The sequence below is a fragment of the Habropoda laboriosa genome, unplaced genomic scaffold, assembly GCF_001263275.1.
Source record: "Habropoda laboriosa isolate 0110345459 unplaced genomic scaffold, ASM126327v1 scaffold258, whole genome shotgun sequence".
In the NCBI taxonomy this organism is placed as follows: domain Eukaryota; kingdom Metazoa; phylum Arthropoda; class Insecta; order Hymenoptera; family Apidae; genus Habropoda; species Habropoda laboriosa.
Genome location: NW_017100395.1, coordinates 173,683 through 188,952, shown reverse-complemented (window position 1 = coordinate 188,952; position 15,270 = coordinate 173,683). Strand labels below are relative to the sequence as shown.

Genomic DNA, 15,270 nt, shown 5'->3' with positions numbered 1-15,270 from the left:
TAAAAAAACATTTTCAATTTCTACTTGCATGAAGTTTTAACAGAGAAATTTTACGTAAAATTATCAAGGTTTTTATCGGGGTGGAAAAATATTAAGGATAAGGATAAAAAACCGTGAATGCTTTTACGTATACTTACTGCACAGTGAACGCTATGCCTTTGTTTCATGGCGAGACGCTCGTCGTTTTAATTTTTACATTCTGCGTCTTCCAGTGGACCTGTACGTCACCGCAAAAACCAATATCGAAGTATTGGTAACGATATTAGTTATTTGAGAATAACAGACAGCAGATAACTGCAGCGACTAAAACAGTATTATCGATTGTTGCAATCTGTTTGGAAATTTTAATCTTGAACGCGTCAAATTTATCATATTAATAATGATATATTAAAAAAAAAAATGTTTCTGTATTTATTTCACAATTGTAGTATATTATATTTGAGATAACTTTTATCTCCGTTGAAGGTGTATTGTAGCAGCATTCTCCCTGTGAAGAACTCGGTTGAAATAAATTAAGTAACATAAACATTGCAATATAGTTCATAGTATCTTTATTATTGTGAAATGTTCTTTATGAAAGAAATTATTTGAAATTATTTTGAATCGTTTATATATATTCATACACTGCTTACATTCAGAAAACCATCTTGTAGGTAAATATTACAACTTCTTTTTTAAGATGTGCATTGAAAATTGATGAAACTTGTTATTTGTTGTAAATCTTGATTGTTCAGACTGGAAAAAGAAACTGTAGATACGTTAATCTAATATCAAGTTCACTTAGTTAACGTTTATAATAGAAATGAAAGTTCAAACAATGATTTAACATAGTTTTAGATTCTAGAATTGCATGTATATTGCTTATAAAACTATACAGTGCAGCATTATTTACAAGCAGAATTATAAATTCAACCTCAACACATTCAAATAATTATTCACCCTTTGTGTCTCCATAATTTCTCACTTATACCACTGTTTCACCTCTTTTCCGTCTCTTCGTCCACGATGAAAAAATCTGAAGAAACAAATATTTCAAAAAATTATCAAACTGCAAAGATCCAAGTGCTGCAGAAAGTTCCCGAAGACTGGTTTGTTTATTCCTCTACATTCCATTTCGACCTCGAATTGCACGAAATACTACACAAAATCGAGCGATCCTTTCTATTAAAAACTACTTAAAACTATATGTATATTCGTCACTTCGATTCAGTATCATCGAAGAATTTTCTAAACAACAGAACACTGTAGCATACTCCAGGTATCTAAGGAATTCGAAAACGTCTTAAATATTTCACAGAATAATTCAGCGAAACTGATCGAAGAGCAGGAGATATAACGAGAAATATCGTTAGAACGACCGTGTTGTTTTAACCGATCAGATTTCGTCTAAATAAGAATCGGCGGTTTGACAAGAATATTAAACGGTCGTTGGGAGCATCAAAAACTTCGGGCATCTCCGTTGTGCAAGCGTAGAGAGTAATATATAGGTAAAAGGTAGGGAGGTAGGTAAGGCAAGAAGGTAAGATCGGCGTACATTCAAACTCAGCGGAGTCTAAGCGCGAGTTCCGGGTGATCCGCTGACCTGTCGGCCTTTGCAACAACACTCTCACGCTCCTGTAACCCATACTCCCTCTGTATCGTCTCTCCGCTCTCCGTCGTTCTTTCTTTCTCTCTTACATACTCATTGTTTCACAGTATTCGATACTATAGTCCCGTGTAGCGCCGTTTGTAAACGTAGCCATGCTGCATTAGCATACGCTTCTTTCCCTCTTCTCTTCCTCGCTCCTTTTTTCTTTCCCCGACCCTTTCCGTCCTCCCCCCGCGACAACAGTGGAAAACGCGCACACCAAACGAAATTTTCCATCGTCGCTTCCTTTTTTTTTTTTTCGGTTTTTCTCGATCTCTCGACGCTCCGTCGATCCTTGCTTACGATCTTCGATCCATGCTTGTGATCTTTCACGGTCGCTTTTCACGTGGAAGACGAATTTTCAAATTTTGGCCAATTTTATTTGGGCGATGCTCGGATAGGTCTGTGGAGAATTTTGTTTGTTACACTTCGATTATGAACTGTTTGAGTGAACGTTTCGGAGATTTATGGAGAACTATGGATAACAGATTTTTGGAAATGTTGAAAATGCTGCCTTATCGACAATTTTGGTGTTTCAGTTGGGGAAATGGTTGTATGAAAGAGGATGGTTATGTTGATGGAGAAATTAGGATTGCTCAGTTTGTAATGGCAGGAATGTGCGCGAAGTATGAGAGATATTTCAACAGGAATTTCTCTGTAGCTACTTTGAAATCTAATTCTAAGTGATTAAAAATCTCGATATCTGTATGTCGACCGATAATTCTGCTGTAGAACGGAGAAACTGGATGTAGAAATTAATTGAAGTAGCGTAAGAAACATTTATGTGTACAAATTTGCTAGTTTATGATAATAGTTGCTACTGAGATGAATATGTTTCAGAATTCATTTGTTACAAGTTCTCGTGGCAATTTATTGGATTGTTAATATAAGAAAATTTCGTGCAACTTTTTTTCCACTCTTTCACGCAAAAATTCTACCGTATCTGTCGTTTAGTTATCTAGTTAAAAATATGTTTTCCTCCGTGGTTAAACCGTATCTCTCTTGCTTTTGACCGTATACGACGAACGTGATTTCTTATTAGGCTCAATAATATTTGTATGGTGCGGTGTAAATTATGTTAAATTTATCCAATCGTCGGTATACAATTTCTAGGGAAATCGAAGCGTGATATATTAATTCACAGTTCGAAATTTGATTTGTGAATGAAACTTTGAAAAATTGTTCGAAATTATTTCGATTATACGTGTATTAATTTAAATTCTTTAGACTCTTTGATCTAAAATTGCAATCATTTATATTCCGAATTCCTTTCGTACCGTTATTAAAAGCTACAACGTATCCTTAGATGTTTGAAATAAATTTTTAGCTGCGATACACTTTATCGACATTGTCATCAAGTTCTTACTGTACATTATTTTCCATGTTACTTCCTTTGTTATTTCTCTGCTTACGTCTCAGATACTATTTATAAAACTATTTTATTATCATTGAGATAAAGAAGATCTTATCGAGAACAGTTTTAAGTTCAAACGTTTATGAATAATAAAAGCGGCAATAACAATAGAATTGTACGAATACCACGTCGACTAAAACATCGTAACAGTTTTGTGTAATCTTATGCAAAGTTTCAACTTTATCGTGCATCGTATAAGAACAATAAACGCTCCTAATCTTCAGATTTCAATCGTACCAGTTTTTATTTCAATTCTGAAAATAAGTATTCACATTCTCTTGACTTTTATAGATCTACCTAGAAAATAATTTCGTATTTAATCAAATTTAACAGCAACGGTAGAAAAATTAAAAAAAAGAAACGTTTAATTTCTCAAATTAAATTTATCGTTAAAATTGAACTTACTTAATAAATTAAATTTATCATTGAAATTAAAATCTTTTCAGTACATTAAATGAATTATTCGAATTATGAAATTTTCACTAAAGTTCCGACCACATTTTCTGTTTCAGCCTTGAAAAACTGTCCGTCCGACTCTTCGAATATCCCGACCCCTAACATAGGATTTTCAAAAGTAATATTGTTTATCATCATATCGCATTGTATTTCTGACCGTTAGTTGCTACGGTACAAATAGTTGCTACGGCCATACAATGCATGCAATTTTTCAGGCCATGTCCGGATTTATAATGATGATGACCCAACAAGGAAAACTGTTGTATATATCGGAAAATGCAGCGGAATATCTTGGACACTCTATGGTAAAGTTAATTACAAAAGAAACAACAAATTATGGTAAATCGATCGTGCTGAGAAAATTCGCTACAAACAGAAAGAAAAAGCAAACAAACAAACTCTTTCTCTCTTTACTGTCTCGTTATTTGACGATGAAACACCATGAAATTGTTGGTACAATCATTTTAGAAATTTGACTTACCTCACTGTTCTACATTGTACAATGTATTTTAGGAGGATCTACTTATCCACGGGGATAGTGTTTATGACGTAATAGACAAGCAAGACCATATGGTTGTACAAAATCAATTATCTAGAAATAGTCCAATTCCAAGCGATAGAAGATTGTTTCTTTGCCGAATCAATGTATCCAGGAATTCACGGAGGCAGCTTCGTTTCGGCGATCAAAAGGTAATCTCTGTGTTTAATTGGCGCAACACAATAGAACCTGTTTGTATTTAGTTACCTTTTGTTACCTGTTTCTTTTCTATATCTTTCTGAACCTAGGATAAAAAGTTGCTACCCTACTTTTACCTCGCTGTACACCTTTTTTCAATTTTTCATTTTTCTTTTCTCTTTTGCTAATATTACCCTTTCTGCAAGACTTAACTTTTTCTTTTTCGCGCGTTTAGTTTTTTTATCGTTACTTTTTATAGGTGGTTCTTGTTGAAGGTCATTTTTTACCTTTCGTTCCTGTTTGCAATCGAAATGAGTTTGTTTTTCTCGCTTCGTGTACGCCCGTTGTTTTGCCGGAAACTAGAGAAAGTATCGTACAGGGTGCGACAAATATTTTCACTACCATTCATTCCATGGATATGAAGTATCTTCATATCGACAAAACGTAATACTATTTTTTCTTTTTTCATTCATGAGTATAACTAAATTTCAACGCATATTCAACGCGTCATATTTATAACTTTCTTTCTCCTTTTGTTTGCAGGGCAGAGAGTCATTTGGAGTACACACGTAACGAATTGGTAAACGTGTCGTGGTATAATTTGTTACACTGGGATTCAATAAGAACTGCATACTGTAAACATCAAACTGGTACGTTGATAGAAATTTTGGAAATGGTTCAATTTATGATCTCTATCTTTAATCGAACACGACGAATGTACAAACAGGCGGACGTGGCTTCCATGTTGCTTAAATTGAAAAGAAATAAAGCCAGAGAGTAATTTAAAAGCTAAATGAAACGTTTCAATGTTTAAGACGTTTGGCAGCTTTGATATTATCCATTGGTTGTTTTAGTCATTCAATCTGATCAAGAACGGTCTGCAACCGCATTGTTAAGACTGCAAAGCCGTTCCGGACGGTGGTTCTGGGTGCACTGCGTTTTACAAGTCAAAGATACTTCCGAAGAATGTCAACATCCTATCATTGTGTGCACGAATCAAGTTTTGAGGTGTGTTTTCATATTTATCGTTCTTTTACTTCGGACACTGTCGTCTCTTTCCTTCGATTCTTTCTTCGTTTAGGTTTAAATTTGATGTATACAGTGGAATCTCGATAACTCAAACCTCAAGGGGAGGGAAAAGATAGACTTATCGAGTTTTCGAGTAGAAGAGGTCATTAGCAATGTCCTTTTTCTTTCTTGATCCTATTTGTACTGTTTCAATTATGTTAATATTTTTCGCTTGCGTTTGGAGTTCATTTTGTCACATACAATCCGGAGAAAAGAACGAGAAACGATAGAACTGTGCTTTAACTTATTCCTTCGATCTTTCACAGAAAACTGCTCTACAAAGAAATAAACAATTGACGATCGTTGATCAGAGGTAGGAATTCTTCTGAATTTGTGTTGTAGAGGTAAAAAATACATATTAACGGAAGTTTTATTTCGAGTTGTAGAGGTTTTTACAGCAAAGCGGAAGAGAATGAAACAAAATTTTCGTCTTACAGACATTTTCCAGTTATCGAGCTTCCACTGTACTAAATTCAACAACAAATCATTTAAACAAATTTCTCATTACTTCAACGAAACGCTAGTCTACCAAATGTCCACTTTGTCCCTCATAAATTGGTCAACTAATATCAGAACAAAGGAAAGAACAATTACAAACCAAAAACGAAGTTAACAAAATAACGAAGAATGCATTCGATGTGACAAATTGTTACAGTGACAGAGAAGCGGAGGTAATGCGTTCAAGTTCTTGGCTGTACCAGTACTCGTCTCAAACAAAATTCACCTACACGATCTGCTCGGGCAGCCAAAACCGCAGTGTGCCATACGCAACAGGGAGCCAAAACAATCAGCAACAAGATTACGCTCGATCGTTGTCCCACGCTCACAACAACGATACTCAACATTCACCTGGTATACAAAATACCGACCAAGATCAGCATAATTCGTCAAAGTCGCAGCTGAAAGATTATGCGACGCGAAATCCGCGAGAGGACGCGGAACCGGTGGACATGTCGATCAGCAGTAGCGAGCACGAGAACAGAAACGTGCACGTGAACGTGCAACACGGCCATTACGCGCTCGGTCAATTTACCGACAGGTATAAAACCCATCAAAAGAATTCGTTGAATCTGAGCAGTTATCGGGCGAAATTCATCCAATGTCACGGTCAATACAACGTGGACGTGTTATCGCCCAAGTATTATATCACGGACTTAGATAAGGAGTATTGTTGCAACGAGAGGAGCAGCAGCCATAAGCGACTTCCGGGTAAAGCGTTATCGGCGTCTACTACAACTGGATCAACGGCTGATCCGTCTGATCTGCCGATGGAACACTGGAACTCGAGTCCAGTATGGTCGGACACGTTGCAAAGGGTACCGGACGTTGTTCATCAGGAGCTCAGCCCTTACGTAGCGACGCCAACGACACCTGTCGACACGCCGGACTCCGAGCTACATCCGGAAACGCCGATTTTTAATTTCGACTGGGCGGCCGAGCAGCACGTGCCCAATCTGAAGATCACGTTTCGTAGTTCGAATCAGGGGCCGAGGAAAGTCCAGGACGTTCAGCCAATCACATTGCAGTTACCACGGAAAAAGGGCCAGTCAATGAATGACTCTAAAGACTTTCCCAAATGAGACTGTGCACTTTGTCGAATTGGTGCTTTACAGTTAGATAGGCAAATATTTGTTTCCTTTTAAGTAGGTCTAACTTTTTTTCTCGTAGTTACGAGAGTAGCTACTAAGTTTAGTGGTTTGAGTTTGCGTGTAGAACGGAGGATGTTAGGGATCAGCTGAAAGCTGGATAGAAAGTTATCGTTATACCGGTGCAAAAGTTCGAAATTGTAGAGAAGGGGGTTCAATTTTGAATTGGTGACAGTCGATCGTTTTAAATTAGTTCCTAATATAACAATATCGAAAGATTTAAAGATTGACTGATATCATACGAAATTGAAGGTAATTTGTTTTTTCATTAGATCGTCTCTTTGATTAGCGTGAAAATTAGACATTGGTGCAATATAAGAATTTGTTTTTGTTTTTATTGGAAAAGGTTGTTTTCGTTAGATCGAAGAGAGCTATCAGTATTAAATGAAATCCGCTTGCTGGTAACAGAGATTTATGGGTTAAGATGCCATAAAGTATTAGGATAATAAATAATAAAAGGTAGACATGGAAATTTTGCAATATACGTAGTAATATCGATCGCAAAAGAACAAGAGTACCTAACTTTTTTTTTACCGACAAAAGAAAAGTACTTGAATTACTGTCTAAAAATTTTATAACGAAAATTTTAGAAAAAGAACGTTGAAATACAGCTTTTTAGAAATTATTTTCATATAACATTTCTTCAATGATGGACATTACAATGTAGTAGCGTTATTAGTTTCTCGAGATGTTTTATAATTAATAATGAAGTTATTTGTGTAAGTTTTAGCCGAAGTTCAGGAAAAGAGGAATGTCCACCAATAAAGAATATTTTCAATGTTAATTGAAATTCTTAAACCACGATCAATATCCTTATCCTAAGCTCCAAAAAGTAACACTGATATTTGAGTACCACGTTCTCAGTTTAAACAGTTTACATATTGATTATTTTACTTTGCCACGATATTTTATTCTAATATTTGTCGAGTAATAATCAATGGTTAATAAATGTCAGAAAAGTAACTTAAATTTTCTAACATCTGATTACAATTTGAAAAGTTATGCATTGTGCGTAGTTTCAATTTACAATTCTATAATAATTTATATTTTTCTCGTTTGATTTCAATTTGTAATTTAAATTATTGCATACCTCGGGACTGTAAACTTGCATAGGTCAATTTGTGGTGGGAGTTTTTTAATTTCTTCAATATATCAATAGATAGCGCTGCAAATGCGTTCCAGAAGTATGCTTTCCTATCGTTCTCAAACGCATTCATACGTTACAAATTGAAACGTCATGTGTTTGAATTATAACTGAAATATTTTTCATTACTTTATGTTAATAATGTTATAACAATAACATTATGTAAATACAATAAGTTATACAAGAAACTTATAAATTTTGCGTTGTACGTTATTCTTAGAAATATTTATAACTACGCACAACATACTGTTACATTCACGTGAAATTCAGAAATAGATTTTGATTCTGAAAGGGATATAATTAACCATTATTTATGAACGATTTTTAATTTAAAAATTGTTAAATATTCTGATGAATATTAATGCGCGGAATGTAACTATAGAGGGTGTAAAGGTGCATGCTTTAATAAAGTGTCGTAGAATTCCCCTTCTTGAGTCATACTATGGACGAAAACGCCTATACGTAGAAACGTATGGCTTCTAAGTGTAGTTAGTATATTGTGCGCGAAGGTTAGGAGCAGTTGAGCGATCAAACGTGGGTTAGGTGAAAATAACAGCTCCTGTCACAATGTAGTATATAATAATGTTGTTGTGATATTACAATAGTGAAGGTATACCAATCTACGTATAGATTTCAACATCCGTGTGCTCCACCACGGAATACATGGATGTTGCGAACGGACAAAAGCCCCTCAGTGAGTGTAATTTACAACTTATTTAATGTAATTTATGAAATTTCATTTCATTTCGATGTTAACGAAGAATTTATATCTGTTGTGTAAAATATTGCCAACAATTTTATTTCCGTCCTTGAAAATTTGAGCAATCGTCGAGTGAAACTTCGATGTATATTTATTCGTATACATATGTGCATACACAAAAAAATGAATTACATTTATATGGTATAATTATGTGTAATTATGAAAAATCGTTCGAGTTTTTTTTATTGAAAGTAACTTCATTTGTTAAGTAATTTATAAGTGTTATTAATACAGTATACTGTATAAATTTTACAATATAGGTGGGCAACCTTCTGCCACTGGTTGTTCAGCAATGGATAAAGGAAAAGAGTGGCAGATGGAATTACTTATGGAAAAATTACGTTCCAAGGCTTCCACATTCAAGTCCTTGGTTGAAACTGCCAAAAATTTACGTATGGCTATGCTGGTAAGTAGCTTGTTATGTATTAATTAAATCATACATCAGTAAATATTGATTTCTTAACTATTTTGAACTTATTCTATTTGTTTTAACAATAGGATAAAAGGTTTGCAATTGATAGTGCAGAGAAAAGTCAGTTACAAAAATGTTTGGATACTTTGCAACATTCCATAAAAGTGACCTCCTTGCAATCTATGGTGGAACGCTTGGAGAGTTTAACCAGACAGTTGGGGTAAATACTAATAAACTGTTGATTGTATAGAAAATGAAAACTAGACAACTTAGTCAATGTTTGTGTTGTGATTGGGTTACAGATTAAAGTTTATGATGTCTGGTCCACAAGGTACAGAGTTGTTTATTTCCTCAGATATGTTCTTTTTGGAGGTTCTTTTGGAGCCAACAGGTGTAGTTAAAGATGTTAAAATTCATCATGAAGGAAAGAATGAGCAGCAGGTACAGATTTGAAATTTCTATAATAATGTTTAAGCTTTAAAAATATTTGATCAAATAATAATTCTTAACAAAACATTTACAGAGCTGTGATGTATTGGTGTCTTGTTTGTCTCGAGGAGACTTCCTTGATTTTACAGTACAATTAGAAGGTTTAGCTTCAATATATCAATTAAATGCTGATAAGAAGGTAAAATGTAAAGCATTCAGTGCTTTACAGTCGCTGGAGGCAGATCTGGGTATCTTAGCTCAATTGCAGACATTTATAAAAGAACCATTTAATCTTGTCCATAAAAGCCCAGTAGGTCAGTGTTAAAATTTTATGTTGTTTATTTTTACAACACTGAAAAACAACTTTCGTCCTAGCCGAGTGATTTTTTGTTCTAGGAATCCTTGAGCGAAGAAGAGGTGGTCACGCGATGAAGTTGACATACTTTGTTTCTCCTTATGATTTAATAGATCAGGAGAATCGTACCTGTGATGCATTGAATTCAGAAATAGTTATAAAACGGAAGATTGGCCATTCCGTTACAGTTTGTATGGAAGGTTCGACTGCTCACAAGTTGCCTACATCTAGTATCATAACTGTAAATAGAAGTCCTACAGGAAAAAAGTTTGTAATTTGTTACAAATGAATGTACATTACGTTCAATTTAATTATCAATTTTTAATTTACCATTAATATTTTCCAGTACCCCATCTTATGCTCCGTTAACTGGTACAAATTCGTCGGTATTACCTGCTTGTTTCGTATTGAAACTGGCTAAGAAAATGCCGATGTGCATGGAACTAGTACGTAGAATTCAGAAAGTGACGGAACTAGAATGCGGAGATATATCTGCTCCCCATCCGTTACTTAGTTTGATTATACAACATACAAGCGAAGGACAACTCGATTGTCGGAACAATAGAGGACTTTACATTGTATGTAAAACGCTCTACATGATAATTAATTATCAAATCCTCCTTAATATTTCGAATGTTACGTTTTATTACAGACTTTACCGGATCAACAACATTGTTACTTCATGACAGAAAATAGAAATATGGAGGGTGTGTTAGTCTGTAGTATTCCTTTCACTCACCCGGCGCACGTTCCACAAATCTTGGTATACTTACGTCAGCAAGCGCTGTTTAATAGTTTAATCGCTAGTTGCGTTAGATCTATGGCTCGGCAAGATCCAGAGCACGCGACCATATTCGAAGTGAGCGCTTTATCGTGGCAACACATATCGGTAAGTTTGGAGCATCCTTTCGAGGAGACAATGGCAACAGCGGAGTTGGACTTGACGGATATTTCCGCGCTGAAGTGCAAATTATACGGCATAAGTATAACAAACACGGAACAGACGTCAGATTTGACCGGAAAAGTGTTACAGAAGTGTTTAAGTATACCACTGACAATGAGAATTCTCATGAAGTCGTGGGAGAGTCGCGATTCTTTAAGCACGATGAACAATCTAAATAGCGGAAACGGAAATTATAATGTGAATCTCGGTTCCGGCAAAGATCAGAACAGTCAGAACGGTTCCGGAATGCCTGATTTCACTAATGGAGAAACGAAAATCAAGCAGGAACCCGGCTTAAATAACGGAAATGGAACCATGGGCAGGCAACAGTCGTCGCAACAGCAACAACAGCAGCAGCAACAACAACAACAACAACAACAACAACAGCAGCAGTCTTTTTTAGATGCCGGAACGGAGAATAGTATCGGTTTTCCGTCATATTCCGGCCAATCCGATACCACAACTACTGCGATGCTGAATCCATTACAATTGGGAGCGTTACTTGGACAGGCAAAAAACTCTATGTCTAATCCGATGAACGAACGCACGAAAAAGGCGCGTAAGAGAAAAACCGCGGACGGTATCTGGCGGAGTCCTAAGAGAAAAGGAGACGAGAGTGCAGAAATATTATTGGAGAGTTCCAGTTCTGACTCAACGCCTCTTGGTACACCGACTGGTGGTAGAGAAAATTTAAACGAGACCAGAACGTCCACGCCAACGTCAGCTACGAGTTTAACCAGCGGTTTGGATTTTTCCAATTTGGATCCAACGGATATTTTGGGAACAGACAAAAGCTCCGACTATGATATCGACAACGAGAGCGAGATAACGGAGGTTCACGATTTGCAAGACGTCGAAGAGTTGATCAAACGTGATCGCAAGTCGAGGAAGAGAGAGGAGAAAAAGAGCCCGATTATATTCGAAGAGAACAAAAGTCTGGTGCCGCCATCAGTAAGTATAACGCCAATTTCAAGCAGTAGTTTGGGTCAGACGACGAACTATAACTCTGTACTTACGGGGATGGGTTTGGAAAGGAGGCCAGGTATTGAAATAATACCGATCGCATCGTCGCCGCAAACCACTCTACCGAGTTCTATTACTATAACTCCGATAGCTGGACCAACACAGTCGAAAAGTCTGACGGACGAACGTAGAGAACGAAAAAGTTCGAAGGGGAAGTCGACCGAAGACAAGGGAAAGCTGGAAAAGAGGCGTAAGCGCAAGAGAGAAGACAGTCCTATGGGACCGCCACCGGACAAGATACCATCTAAACAGGACCCATTGTCGAAACCCGTTTCTGTGAGCATCAAACCAACGGAGTCGCCGCCAAATTTAAGCTCACGACCGTCTTCACCCGCGACAACGTTACGAAAATTTAGTCCGTCTCCGACGCATACCAGCCCTCTCGCTCTCGTAGGTAAGTCCAGTCCTACATTGAAACAATCGACAAACAAGGCGGTGCAAAGTCCAAAGCACTCTCCGGTCTATAGCAGTAGTCCAAAACACACACCGGTACCAGCGAGCGTGAGCCCGAAACACGGCACATCGTCACCGAAGCACGGCAATTCGGCGAGCACTGGAAAACCGAGTATGTCCGCGCTGAAATCTGCGGCGAATTCACCATCGAGTAAAACCACCGATTCTGGACAATCGAAAATAAAGTCTTCCTCCTCGTCGTCGAGCAAAGACTCCAACCGAGAGAAGGAGAGAAAAACGTCGTCGTTAGCCTTCGGTGGATCGAGCGGCCATCAAAGCCCGAAAACCAAGTCCTCCAGCGGTAAGTTAAAACAACTGGAATTAATTCCTAGCGGGGAAACGCAGTCGACGTTGCCGAGCAGCGGCGGTAGTACGCCGCCATCCGGGAGTTCGGAGCTCGGTAAATCGGCGATCGCTCAACAACAAGCGAGGAACAGAAAGAGCTCGTTGAGTGCTGTTATCGATATGCTGAAGAACGCTCAGCACTGTACGGACGACGGTGGCAACGGTGGAACGAAGTCGACGACCGGCGGAAGTAGTAATTCGAGCGGTCAGAAGGAGAGAAGTGTCGGAAGTTCATCGAATAAGACCGCGGAGGGGAAGTGTATTAGCAAAAATTCATCTATGGATACGAAAAATCCTGCGGAATATATGGTAAAGCATAGTTCCGACGGCATGAAGATAACGATCAATAAAACTCGCACAAAAGACTCCAAGTCCGGCACGAATCTCAAACTGTCTTCGTCCTCGGCGTCCGTTGCCACTGGAACGTCTTCGGGCTCGTCGACATCCTCGACGTCGATATCAGGTAACGGTTCGCCGAAAACGCACACCGGCTTGAAGCCGGGGGTAAGTTCCGGTCCCGCGTCAAAGAAACCTCCGTCTCAAACGTCCCCAAAGTTGTCCGGATCCTCGTCTTCCGGTTCTGGCAGCGGTAGTGGGAACAAAGCAACTCTGTCAGGACAAAAGATGTCTGCTTTGAAGTCTATCTCAGGATCGAATTCCGGAAGTGGTAACGGTGCCGGCGGGATTAGCGTTGGCGGTAGCGGTAGCAGCGGACTGCTCTCCAAAAGCGTTATGTCCTCGAAGTCGTCCTCCAGTTCTCCAAAGATAACTAGCTCCGGTGTAACGGATCTCAGTCGGAACCGTGATAAGTCGCGCTTATCGAAATCCGGCGATAAAAGTTTATTCCCGTCGAAGGGTATCGGCGACACTAGAAAATCGAGCCCTTCGGGGCTGCGAGAGGAGAGCGAGAGCGAGAGAGCGTTCAAGCTGTTGGCTGCTCACGCCTCGATGTCCAATCTGTCGAATTTGCCCAATCTACCGCCGCAATTGGTCGTCGAAGGTCTGATGAAGCAGTTGGACACTAAATTTCAAATACCAAAATTATCCGCCAGAGCGAATGCTGATTCTAGCGATAAGAAGTCCGAGAAGCTGTCCATGCTTCCGGACAGTGCGAAAACATTGGACAATCTCGCGGCGAAGCAGACGACGGAGCAGGGAAAATTGCAAACGTTATCGAACACGTCGACCACGGCTTCCAAGACAACGTCGGAGGATCAGTCGAGCCAGGGTAGACGGGAACATGTACAAACGAAGCCAGACAATCTATCTATGACAAGCGCAGCCTCGGTAATAAACCTCGGTACGGACAGTACCAACAATCTTCTGCTTCCCGCTTTATCAAGTAGCAGCTCGCATGATCTAGACATACCAACCAATCTCTCGATGCAGTCAACCGAGAATGAGCCCCGCGACAAAGAGCCCTCGATGAGTAGGAGTAACACGCAATTTCTGAGTAGCAACATAAACTCCACAGCCGCTGGCAAAGACGATACCAGTGGCAGTGGTCCTGTAATGGCCGTTCTACCGAAAGTATCTGACTCTCAGGCTACCAGTAAACCCGTGTACCCTACAATGATGACGACAGGCACTCTAACCAGCGGGAACGGGACGAGCAACTCGAGCTCCGGCAACGGAGGCGCGGAGAGCTTGAACCTGAGCATCAAACCGGTGGACGCCACGATGACAAAGTACAAATCCGACGAGAAGAAGCAGCAGCAGCAGCAACAACAGCAGCAACAGCCGCAACAACAACAGCAACAATCTCAACCGTCGCAACAGCAGCAACAGCAATCGCAACAACAGGCGTCGCAGCCACAGCAACAGCAGCAACAACCACCGCAAGTCCCGTCTACCGGTGGATCTTCGAGCGCCTCCTCGTTGGGAACGACGGTGTCCTCGGAGGGTTCGTCGTGCACGATGAAGGTAGCTGGCACGGAGTTACCTTCGACGACGTCACAGGAGGCCGCCGAGATGCTGCTGGACTTTTCCACGCCGAAAGACGTGGCTAAGAGCCTGAATTTCACCAGCATTCCCGAGAGGGCGATGACACAGGCGGCCTCTGTGCGCAGGAACACACCACCACCTCCTCCGCCTGCCTTCCCAGCGAGTCCTTCCGTCAGTGTGCACATTGTCAAAAGTCCTGCGCCCTCGCCGAGGGTTATCCCGCCCTCGCCTCACTCCGCCTCGCCGTGCATCACCGACGACGAGCTGATGGACGAGGCGCTGGTGGGAATGGGCAAATGAAGGTTACTGAAACTCTAGATTTAATTTTAGCCACGACTTGCACAGGGTGTCCTGCAAGGCTCAGCCGGCTCATCGTTGGACGATCCGCCGGTTTCGTCCTGCTACTCCGTGAACGTCCTCTCTCTGTTACAGCCTGGTGTTTCACGAACACGAAGCATCGGGAGAGAAAGGTACAATTTCCCCGGGACGATTCTTGGGAAATTGTGCGGATTTCGTGGAAGCTTCGTCTCTTTTTCTCTGGATATATGTAGTTGGGTGTTTGTGCAAATGTTTAT

At 39.6% G+C, this 15,270-nt stretch overlaps 2 protein-coding genes across 2 annotated transcripts in view; both read left to right on the top strand.

Annotated features, from left to right (window-relative positions):
• The window catches only part of LOC108575104 (neuronal PAS domain-containing protein 4), a 9,138-nt gene extending 2,317 nt beyond the window's left edge, over window positions 1-6,821 (top strand). Inside the window, exons 3-9 of the mRNA XM_017937819.1 lie at window positions 3,554-3,615; window positions 3,713-3,802; window positions 4,011-4,187; window positions 4,433-4,617; window positions 4,717-4,823; window positions 5,028-5,181; window positions 5,897-6,821. Of these exons, the coding sequence (XP_017793308.1) occupies window positions 3,554-3,615; window positions 3,713-3,802; window positions 4,011-4,187; window positions 4,433-4,617; window positions 4,717-4,823; window positions 5,028-5,181; window positions 5,897-6,821 (1,700 nt within the window). The remainder of the gene's footprint in view (window positions 1-3,553; window positions 3,616-3,712; window positions 3,803-4,010; window positions 4,188-4,432; window positions 4,618-4,716; window positions 4,824-5,027; window positions 5,182-5,896) is intronic.
• A 1,729-nt stretch (window positions 6,822-8,550) lies between these two features.
• Window positions 8,551-14,995, top strand: LOC108575094 (mediator of RNA polymerase II transcription subunit 1-like). Its single transcript, XM_017937808.1, has 8 exons — window positions 8,551-8,725; window positions 9,052-9,197; window positions 9,290-9,423; window positions 9,506-9,644; window positions 9,727-9,946; window positions 10,029-10,254; window positions 10,334-10,565; window positions 10,640-14,995. Exons 1-8 carry the CDS (start codon window positions 8,695-8,697, stop codon window positions 14,993-14,995), a joined length of 5,484 nt encoding a protein of 1,827 aa, XP_017793297.1. The 5' UTR covers window positions 8,551-8,694.
• Window positions 14,996-15,270: the final 275 nt, after the last annotated feature.

Coding starts and splice junctions, on each gene's coding strand:
- LOC108575094 (XM_017937808.1), top strand. CDS start 8,695: ATGGATGTTGCGAACGGACAAAAGCCCCTCA. Junction 9,645..9,726: donor AAGGAAAGAATGAGCAGCAG/GTACAGATTTGA, acceptor AAACATTTACAG/AGCTGTGATGTATTGGTGTC. Junction 10,566..10,639: donor ACAATAGAGGACTTTACATT/GTATGTAAAACG, acceptor GTTTTATTACAG/ACTTTACCGGATCAACAACA.